Source organism: Notothenia rossii (assembly GCF_949606895.1).
Source record: "Notothenia rossii genome assembly, chromosome: 4".
Classification (NCBI taxonomy): domain Eukaryota; kingdom Metazoa; phylum Chordata; class Actinopteri; order Perciformes; family Nototheniidae; genus Notothenia; species Notothenia rossii.
Genome location: NC_136902.1, coordinates 5,772,926 through 5,784,053, shown reverse-complemented (window position 1 = coordinate 5,784,053; position 11,128 = coordinate 5,772,926). Strand labels below are relative to the sequence as shown.

The 11,128-nt window shown below is 36.5% G+C and overlaps 1 protein-coding gene across 2 annotated transcripts; it reads right to left on the bottom strand.

The window, feature by feature from the left end:
• Positions 1 to 5,281: 5,281 nt before the first annotated feature.
• LOC307035465 (polymeric immunoglobulin receptor-like) lies at positions 5,282 to 10,790 on the bottom strand. Of its 2 annotated transcripts, none has more exons than XM_079674778.1 (7): positions 10,732 to 10,790; positions 9,608 to 9,937; positions 8,271 to 8,603; positions 7,895 to 7,984; positions 7,432 to 7,542; positions 6,536 to 6,573; positions 5,282 to 6,172 (listed from the first exon to the last, which is right to left on the bottom strand). In XM_079674778.1, the coding sequence occupies exons 1-7, from the start codon at positions 10,772 to 10,774 to the stop codon at positions 6,002 to 6,004; spliced, it is 1,116 nt and encodes a 371-aa protein (XP_079530904.1). In that variant the 5' UTR covers positions 10,775 to 10,790; the 3' UTR covers positions 5,282 to 6,001. The 2 variants fall into 2 exon arrangements, with proteins under 2 accessions (XP_079530904.1, XP_079530905.1); XM_079674779.1 differs by having other exon boundaries at positions 7,895 to 7,945.
• Positions 10,791 to 11,128: the final 338 nt, after the last annotated feature.

The window sequence follows — 11,128 nt, the reverse complement described above, 5'->3', positions numbered from 1 at the left end:
TATCTGTAAACATTTAATCCACTAACATCCTTTAATACACATGTTAATTTGACTCAGATGTTCTGATAATATCCGCAATATAAATCTTTAAACGTCTTCTTACCTTTAAAAGTCCAACACGAACGGTCTATTATGCTGCAACTCTACTGCGCTGCTAGCCGCAGATAGCCCCGAAAGTCAGCGGCAAGCTAACTTCCGGGGAACTATTGAGAGCTCCACGATCCGCCATTGCTGTAAAAAAACTGGTCCATTGGAGTGAACGGAGATGTCCAAATTGTCAAATTTTCATAAGCAGATACTTCATTATTGGAAAATGATATTTACCCACCATTTTTTTCTCCTCATGGATCTACTTTATGGAACAATAGAGTGATTATTATAAACAGAAAATCCTTGTTTAGGAGTGATTGGCATGAGAGGGGTATTTTGTTTGTTAATGATTTACTAGATTGCAATGGGAAACTGCTAGATGTTTTGGCTTTTTCAACGAAATACAATATAAAGTGTACTGCTAAAGATTATAACAAAATCTGTAAAGCAATTCCTGTACAACTTATTGAAATGATTCATAATACTTTACTGTACTCAAATGTTGTATCAGTTTTACCTCATTTAGAATGTATTGGCGATACTCTTAAGAATAACAAATCTATTAATGCTTCTCTGAAATCCCACATTTTTCACAATTTCAACAGAGGCTTATTTCCACAAGGGACCGATTTAGACACTTTATCTGTATTGGAAAAAGATCTATCTTATTTTATAAAATGGCCTATTTCTCCTAAAGCAAAAGAAACTCATTTTAAAATTGTTCATAAAATCTACCCGGTTTCTACTTTTTTAAATTCAAGATTTAAATTTGAAGTGGAACAATGTTCCTTTTGTAATTTATCTGATGAATCGTTGGAACATTTATTTTTCTCATGCCCTTTTTCTCAATTGTTTTGGTCGAATGTGAGAGATTGGTTGTTACTTAAATTAACAAATATTCCGGCCTTCAAAATATATCACATTTTATATTATATTGATAATTTGGACTCTCCCATATCTGATTTGGTAAATATAATTATTATTTTTGGTAAATACCATTTACATTGTAGTAAATGGAGAGGAGGCAAGCCCTCCTTTCCCTGTTTCATAAATGAGTTCAAGTCTTTTTTTCTGTCCCTTAGGAAAATATAATCTTGTAACATGTCTATAAAGATTTGCAATGACATTTCCAAATGGTTATTATTTTAAGTAAGCTTAATGCCTCTTAAATGTTTTTGTGCCTTTATGCTTTTTTCTCTCCCCCTGGCTCTTAATGGATGTATTATTTATGTTTTTTTGTCTTATTGTGAATGAATGTCTTGCACTTATGTTGATACGTTGATGATATCCTCACCGAGCTTTTGTATGTTTTAAAAATGTTCAATAAAAAATTTATAATTTTTTTTAAAAAAAATATGGCGCTGGAAGTGGGCGACGTAAAACTGACACAAAACAACAACAAACTTTTGCCGAGCCAACTGGAGAGTTTCATCAGCATCACGGGGTAAAAACTACCAATGAGCGCTCAGCTCGAGATTCCAGTGAATCGTTTCCCATCAAGCATTTCGCTTCCGCAGCCCGTGGAGAGGAACTGCACCGCCGCGCCACGCCTCGCTCTCAAGTCTGCGGGCGTCTTTGTCCCGCGAGATTTCAACGTCTCATGTAGGCGAGCCTCCAGAGCAAGGTTGCGTTCGAATAGTCCATTTAGCTTAGGAACCTTCCTAACCGAGTGAAATGACCCGGAAGTCCCTCAGTGGCAGCGATGATAAGTGCCGTTTGAATTCTCTAGAATGATAGGAAAGGAGGTTTCAAACTTCCTTTATAACCTCCTTTAGCTTAGGAACCACTGGACCTCCCTAACCGAAAGGAGAGGAGAAAATGCTGCCCCACAATGCCTTGCAGCCGCAGCATTTGACGTCACTCAACAGTCGGCCGTTCACGGAAACAAACGATTATGACGGAGAAATTATATCATGAAAGTTACGGTGCTTATTAAGCTTTTTAAAACGTATGTGGTAAGTTGCCAAAGTGCTTTGTTTTGAACGTTCATCAGTATTATAATCAAAAAGAGAAATATGAACGTTAGTTTTTACTGAAATGATCAAATAAAGTCAACATTTCATTGAGCTGTGTGGGGTTTGTTCAACTTTTAAAAGATGTTTGAATGGTGATATACACCGTGATAGATGTTAAAGACTAACGTTTATAATAAATACATTTGTATTGATTTTAAGATCTTTTCATAGTTCATACAATCATACGTATTGGGATCATTTGTATTAATGTGGACCGGAGGGAGAGGGTGACGAGCATAAGTTTCACTTTCATTTTTTATTTCAATTCCAACTTTGGTCATGAAGAATATGTCTCGAGATGAGTCCGTCGTTCTTATTAAACATCCATGTTGTAGTCCGTTGTATAGAAAACTGTAGTTTCCATAGTTTCCCCGCAGCAGCAGGCGCACACAATGACGTCCGCTGGCGCATAATAAACACGTCGGATAGTGAAAGTGCATTCGGATTCTAAAGTACCGCAGTCTCTTCTCCTAAGTCCTTTTGAATTCTCCTATCCACTATCCCTTAACCCCGTGAGGTTTCACTCAGAGGTCAAGGAATAGGAGATAGGGTTAGAACTTAGGAGCTGATTTTTAAACTATCCGAACGCAACCCCAGTCGGACAAAATAACTAACCATCATGCAACGCACTAGCAAAACGTTGATCGCAACTGCGCAGGTCTCGCTTGTCTCAAACAAGCCTAATTTTTCAAAAATAAGGTGCCATGGGTCGGAAGTAGATGGGCGGGACTTCACCTCTCTATTCGACTGTAACCATACACTTGACACAAAATGATGTTCACTCTGTGATATGGACACTGTTTAGTGTACGTATATATTAATCAAAACAGAGTTTAATGAACTTTTCATATATTCAGTCAAACTAGAAGCTTTTACAGGTTTAAATGTGAATATTCTGTCTCACAAAAAACATTGCTAAAATCTCAAATGCTTTAAGTCAATGCAACATTATTTAAAACTTATTTGCTATTATGAAAAACTGAAACATCCCAATACTCCATAACAACTGAACAAACCATAAGATTGTTATATGATGTTGAAATCTCCAAATAATGCAAGTTTAAAAACCCTAGAGTTTCAGATCTAAGAGAGCATTTTGACAGAAATACAAAGTGTACTCACTGAGAACGAAGAAGATCAAACTGTGGCAGACGTCCATGTTCCATTCTCTGATGGATGGTTGAACGCTCTCTCTCTTTCTTCTTCACCGGCAAACCAACACGTTTTCACTTCTCTAAACGATGGAGTCCCTGCTTAAAATAAAACACTCACAGCTTGACTATCCTCTCTGCAACCCGGTATCATGGCAAGACGTGAACATGTGACGATTTACCCTGCTGGGAGAAGTGAAGATGTCACGATTTCGTCCCTTCAAACGTGACAGTTACACGGCATTGTTAACCCATGTTAACCAGTGGAGAAATACCCGGAAATGCCAAGCAAATGCTACCCCGACGGTCGGTTGTTATTGTCAATATTAATATAATAATGATTTATTTTGTAATAGTCACACTCGATTACGCCGATTTTCTTGTTGCCCCAGCTGGTCGACACCTCTTTTAGCAGAAACAAAGGCTACATTAATGTATTAAATCGATGTTAATCCATGCGTGTAGAGGTGGAATTAACGGACGTGACGTTGGCAACAGCTTCGGTTCATGTTCATTTACAAACTCTTCAACTATAACCGTAGTTATATTTAAAAACATGTTAGAAGGCCTCACTAAATACTTTAATGTAAATTAAAATGTAAATGTGAAGGAATGTGTGTATAACAAAATACATCCGTCATAAACGAAACCGGAAACAGACGTAGGCAAGATCCTCAGCTCGATATTTGGATGGTTTAGCCGCAATGCATGCTGGGATTTGGTGTTTATGTGATGCAAAATCTGAAAACATTTTTTAAAAATAAAATGATACTTTATTCCGAGTGTGCTTGCTTTTCTCTTTGGAAGTCATCACATAACGGCATTGTAATACACGGTTCGGCTGCATTAAATATTACATATCTACCGTAGTTCTCTATTTATAGAGCCTTGATGAGAAGACTTCTAGACAAACAGGAGAACTGCCGCCAAAACTGAAAACGTGACGTGAATCATAAACATATAAGCAATTAAACAACATCTTACATTTCTTTTCACACAATACGTCTCTTTGCAATATCAACACTAATTCGGCTGACTTTTATATTTGAACAAATTGGTAGATAGGCTGTATTTAGCATTTTAACATATTTTTGATATAATAAAAACCCAGGTTAGATACCGTTAGTAATCAGCAGTGAGTTTTAGTTTGTTTGAACTTATTCATTATAATTATTGTACAAAATGGTATAAGAATGCAAACTTAGATAGATTATAGTCTATTATCAATTCAGGTTAAGAAACTAGTGTTGCTTGCATCCTATTTTAAAGGGATTTCTTTTTATACTCTAATAAAATGCAACAAAAAAAGGGTTTGATTCTATGAATTTTGTCTTTTTTATTGCACTTTGGCAGCAGATTCCTGTGTAGCTTCAGATCTGAGTTGTCTTATTAGTAAGCCTAGTTTATACTTTTGTAGCAACACTATTTTTAAATAATGGCAAAATTCTGTTTCAGAGTCTTTTCTTTTTTCCCTGTGTCATATGTGGCAGCACTGTTCAATGTTTCTTGAAAACATTACCCACTGTAGTATGTGACGTGCGAATAAACTCCAACTCTGTATCAACAACACTGTTGTGTAACTTCAGTTACACACTTGTATGTGTGTAGATTAGAAAGAGGTAATATAAAGGATCTGCAGTATTTTATGAAGTATTAATCCTACAAAGGTCAGTTTTATACAAGTAGAAGTGTGTATTTACCCGGTAGTAGGCTGTCAGTAATGGCTACGCCTCTCTATTTAGACTGGCAACTTTAAAAGTAATTCTCGGTTCAAAAAAGGTTGGGCACCCCGAGTGGCGGCCGGCCCAATGGGAGCGCTAGGGGCGCCGCCCCACCTCTTCCCACATACAAAAAAAAATATCAAAAAAAAGATTAAATTAAAAAAATATATACTTAAAAAAATATATATTTCAAAGATATATATATTTTATATTTTTTATTTTTAATGAACAAGGTAAATATCATACAATTGGTATCAGTAAAACGTATAATCTACAATAAAATCTTGTTTAAAATTGTGTTACGATATCTAAAGTTACTGATAAGTCACATGTTTCCTGCCTGGCCTTGCCCTTGGCATTAGTTTATCATTACGGGGCGCTACCCCCGAGCCAAACAGCAGCAACCAGCACGTTGCAAAAGTCCCAATAGTAAACTGTGCCGCCGAAACATAATTTCAGCCAATCAGCGGCGTCAAATATTTTGGTCACGAGGGCGCTCACGTTGGCGCCCACGTTGCTTACGTGCGTTGACGTGAGTTGTTTTGACAAGATGTTCATCTTGTTGTAGTTGTAGCCCCCTTGACAGCGATTCTCTCTCTAGTTTAGCATACTCAGCCCGACTCAGCCTGGTTGTTCCCGGCCCTAGAACTACGATTTTATGGGGCCATTACATCACCAGAAGTCCCAATTTAAGGGGTCATTTCTCCCAAAAAAAAAATGTTTTACTCACTATATCAACAGCCCCACCAAAAATATTTTCCACCAGCCACCACTGGGCACCCCTGATTTAGATGATACTTTCATCCAAAGGGATTTACAATAAGTACAACCAGCTTTGATCTGAAGCAAACTGTTGAAGCGGCACGTTTGTGAACTGGACTTATCATCACATGATTTCATTCAAAGCAGGTTTGAAATAAGTAAATGGTTGAATAATCGTACATATTCCCACAAACATCTCTCTGTTTCAGTTATTTACACGGCTGCTTAATCCACACCAGCTTCTTCTGCCAGACTGTGAGAGTTATTGGGGGTTGTTAACAGTAGAGTACAGAGGGGGCTCATCAGAGCTAGCTTCCACCCGAGGAACAGAGTAGATAACACGCTCAGCGTCACCGTGGAAACCGCCGTCGGACGAGCCGACGCTGACAAATTTGATCTCAGAGTAGGTGTGTTGACTCGGGTCGTCTTCAGCCTGGAGGGAAAAGCATTGCTTGATTAAATGGGTCTTTAAAAACAGAGCAAAACAAGCAACTGGACTTGATGTGAAGTAATGTCATCAAAACAAAAAGAAGTTGCGTTTGTTCAGGAATTTTTACACGTATTATATTACTGCAGACAATATTGTATCACTTGTATTTATCCTTACTGTATTTTGTAAACTAGCTGCAGCAACAACATGGTAGTAACAATTGGTTTTGGCTACATTTGGTTGTGTTTATTTGGCGTAAGGGTAAATTGAAGAGATTTCCCCAGGAGATCTCACACAGATCTTTGTACATGTCCTTGGTCTACAGAAGAATGAATTAATATGATGCTTATATTTTCTCAAACTCACCTCTGGTGCAGAAGCACATTGTGTTTCCTCCTGAGGTTCTGAAAAACACAACAGTACTTTGAGAAAAATACTCTTTTTCACACATTCCCCATTTGAACCAATATTTAGGCCAACAATTAAGATCAGAGTAAAACAAGATACATAGATGTGTTTTGAGTTTGTAAACAACAGAATATACAGTATATTTTAACCACCCTGCCAAATTTAAATTACTAAAGAAAATTGAAAAAGTATATAAAATAAAGTTTAAATGAACAAGCTATGGCTGCATGTTTCTAAAATGCATATTAACTTTTTAAAAAAGCCTCTGATCTGACTTCACTGAGTCTTCAACATAGAGGAAGCTATCCTCTTAGCTCTCTCCATTTGTGTGAGTAGTGAAAAGCTTATTTTTTATAAATGGCATAAGTTTTGTAGATGGACTAATTTGCAGTCAGGTGTGAAATAGATTTAAATATATGTTGTTGTTTTTTAAATTATATCATTGTGTAGTTGCATAGATACTAACATGTTGTATGTTTGTGATGTTGTAACTGACAAGCATAAATCTAGCATCTGTTTCCTAGCAACAACTGAAGGATTATCGCTGTGCGTCTGCTTTTAAAGTTAACAGGTCAAGAGAAAACTGACAACTTTTCAGTGAGAAATGTTTTGTGTGTGTGTGTGTGTGTGTGTGTGTGTGTGTGTGTGTGTGTGTGTGTGTGTGTGTGTGTGTGTGTGTGTGTGTGTCTGTGTGTGTGTGTGTGTGTGTGTGTGTGTGTGTGTCTGTGTCTGTGTGTGTGTGTGTGTGTGTGTGTGTGTGTGTGTGTGTGTGTGTGTGTGTGTGTGTGTGTGTGTGTGTGTGTGTGTGTGTGTGTGTGTGTGTGTGTGTGTGTGTGTGTGTGTGTGTGTGTTACCTGGTTCCTCACTCTTGTCTTTAGAAATCCTCTTCCTGCAGAATACCAGCACAGACAGTGATGACACGATGACCAGGACGACCAGAGTCAGAGACACATACAGGATCACACCTGTGGTTGTTTGAAGAGTTAATGGTAAACCATGACATCTAACACTTAGAGTACCCATAATCCATTTTGTTTTTCAAGGGGGGGGGACAGGTTATCTTTAGGTGAATACAACAGGTCAACAGTATTTGCCATATACTGTAAAAATAGAGTACATATTTAGCATGACCTGATTTCAAGGTTCAGCATTTTAAAATGTACTTTGTAATGTGTTTTGGAAGATTCAAATTCAAATGTAAAATATTCTGATTGTAGAAAAGTTATAGAACAATATGATGGAAGAATGTGATGACCATGCTCTGTTATGTCTCATAAGTTGTTTAAACTGTATCTACTAAACACAGTGTGGATGTACCTTTAGTTCTTTTCAGGGAGCTTTCACTTTGGTTTGATGTTTCTGTAGAGGCTGATGAGACGGATGATGAAGGAGTAGAAGAGGTCAGAGCTGTGAACAAAAAGAAGCAAGAAGTCCTGATGAGAGGAATGAGATCCTCCTCTGTGTCTGTCTGTCAGCTGAACTCTTTTATATTGGTTTTAAAATATTAGCAGCTTTCAGTGAAAAAGGCAGCAGTTAGTTTATATGTATGTATTTGTGTATAGATGTTGCATCTAGAGCTTTGGAAATACTGTATGTAACTATGGTCATAATAATAAAGCTATTGAATTTAGTTTAATTGAAAACTGTCTTCAGAGACATGAACAAACTTTTTCATTATCAAGCAGAAACTCACCATCAGTGACGTTGAGCACAAACATCTGGTATGAATCATGTGAGCTAGGTCTGCCCAGACCACACCTGTACCGTCCTGAGTCAGACTGGGTCAGCTGTTTGATGCTCACAAACACAAACACTCCTGTTCGATTTCCTTCAATATATCTGATGCTGTATCTGTCTTTCAAATGTGTGTCACTAGTTGTTTCAACAAGAATGTCTTCTCCTTTACATTCCTCCTTGCAGACGTACATGTTGACCACAAAGCGAGTAAAGGAGCATTCAACTACAATATTCCCTCCAGTTCTGGCATCGATTGTTTTTTCTGCAGAAGGATCACCATCAAGTTTTGCTGTTGAGAACAATTACAAATCAATAGTTACTATTTGTAGTTTACATATCGTAGTTTCATATCTATAACGTTGTATATTTAAACTTGATCCAGTCAAACAACTTAATGAAATGGCTTTTTGGCTGAAATTCTTTATTATTTTATTTCAGTTGGTTTTGATATCATTATATTTTGAATTTATATTAGATTTGAACGCCTTAATAAATCATTGGATTTGTAATTTTTAATTATAAGTAGTATCCGATTAAGGTTAACTGATAATTAAATATGTGAGGTTTAGGCAGGCGATCTGTTGACATTTATTTTGAAAGTATAATTTGTTATTATGATTTACCCTGAGTTAGCTGGAATTCATATGCTCATTACTTCCCTAAAACATGACTTATCTAAACACTTCTGCATTAACTGTCTTTGAGAAAAGAGGAGTTTGTCTCTTTCTGCAGAAGTGTTTTAAATGGTGAGGTTTAAGCAGAATGCATGTTTTAGGGAAGTACCGAGCATACAATAAATGACATTTGGACTATACAGTATTAGTTGTGTTAGAGTTGGTTAATGGATGTTTGTAATATATTTTGGCTGTTGTTAAACATGGCCTCCAGTTCCTAATTAATTAATTTAACATTCATGAAGACTTTTCTCCATTTTGGGATTCTTTGTTCACCGTGGAGTCATGCTAGACAAAGTTTTAAAATTCAAGATGATCTGAGAATGGTAATTTGGGGGTAAAGTATTCCTTTAAATCCCGACCGCAGCCACAGATCTCAATCTATTACTAATTGTCTTACTTGTTAACAGAACACAGAGCGGCCATATGATCTCGTGCCCCCGGTGTTAAATTCTTCATCAATAATGTTCTAAACAATAATATTAAAAAACACTTGTATACGTGTGTCAGTTTCGGTTTATCAGTTACTTTCAGAAGACATGTAGGATTTAGATTAATGGTGAAAAGGTACAACTATTATTAAGACAAGGAAGAAGATTCAGTTTTTAGTAAAACTCACCATCAACAACAATGATTTCAATATCCTTGTATGAAGTCCGTGTAAAATGTATTCCCGTACCACACCTGTAGCGTCCGGAGTCAGACTTGGTCAGCTGAGTGATGGTGACAAAAAAAACTCCATCTTTATCATCAATGCTGTATCTGCCACTCTGAGCTGAGGCATTGGTTGTTTCAATGAGAATGTCTTCTTTATTACATGTTTCCTTACAGAAGACCTTCCTGTCTCTATAAGAAGGAATGGAGCATTCAACTGTGACATTTTCTCCTTCAATTCTTGAATAGATAGCGACCTGGGCACTGACGAGACCGGTGCTTCCATCCTGCAGAGCTGAACAAAAGATGAACAAAAGATGAACAAAAGATGAACAAAAGATGAACGATCATTATTAGTGGTCAGTACTTCCTGTAGGATGTTGCCGTTTGATGACAACACTTCCTGTTTCACATGAACACAGATCCTCAGAGTTAAACCACAGCCTGTGACTGAAGATCACCATCAGCACTGCAGGTTAATGTGACCGTTTGGTCTGAGACCTTTATCCTTTAGACACAAAGACTACATGAAGTCTCCATCTGTAACTTTAAGAGTTACATTAACACAAATCCTAATAGTACATCATCTTGTATTATTTATGTCCACACCACTTAAACAATTAGATAGATATATATTTTATTTATCCCAAAGTTTAAAATGTTTAAAAAGATATAAGATACAAATATAATAAAAAGTCAAAGTTAACCTTAGTGGCGTTTATATAAAGTAAGAATAAAAATCAAAAGATTAATAAATTAATCAAGAAAATATTCTGCAGATTAAATGATTATGAAAACAATCATGAGCAGTGAAAACAAGCATGTAGATTATTCTACAAAATAATCAGTCGTTATGACTTCTAGCTTTACTCATTCAGTAAGACGATAATAACTGAGTTTAATGATGATGTACAATTAGTTTGAGGAAGTGAAGCATACTTTTGAAGCTTAGGTCATTGGTTGCATACTAAAAAGCCTAACTTTGGAATATTTGAACAACTCGTACTGCTGGAGCCTTGCATTAACTTAATAAATACTTTAAAAGAAAATTATTAAATTACTGACATGAAAATAAAGTGATGTACTCACAGAAGAGGAGAAAGAAGCAGATCAAAGTGTGACAGACTTTCATGCTGAGACTCTGATGGTTTACAACTGACTGTCTTTCGTTACTGGCTAACCAAGAACGTGTTACTTCTTTAAATGAGGAAGTCCCTCCTCCAAACACAACACAGCTGCTCTACTCTCCTCCCCAACGCAGAAACACTACGGTCTAAAAATACTCCATTGAAAATAATGAATTGTAAATGTTACTTTGATAAAACTACAGAAATAATATCAGCAAAATGTACTTTGAGTATGAGTAAAAGTAATCATTATGCATAATAGCTTCTTTCACAGTGTTATTTTATTATAGAATAAATAATTTAGTTTTTATGTCTAACAAATACATGTAGCATTTTAATGATGATGTGCATAGATCACC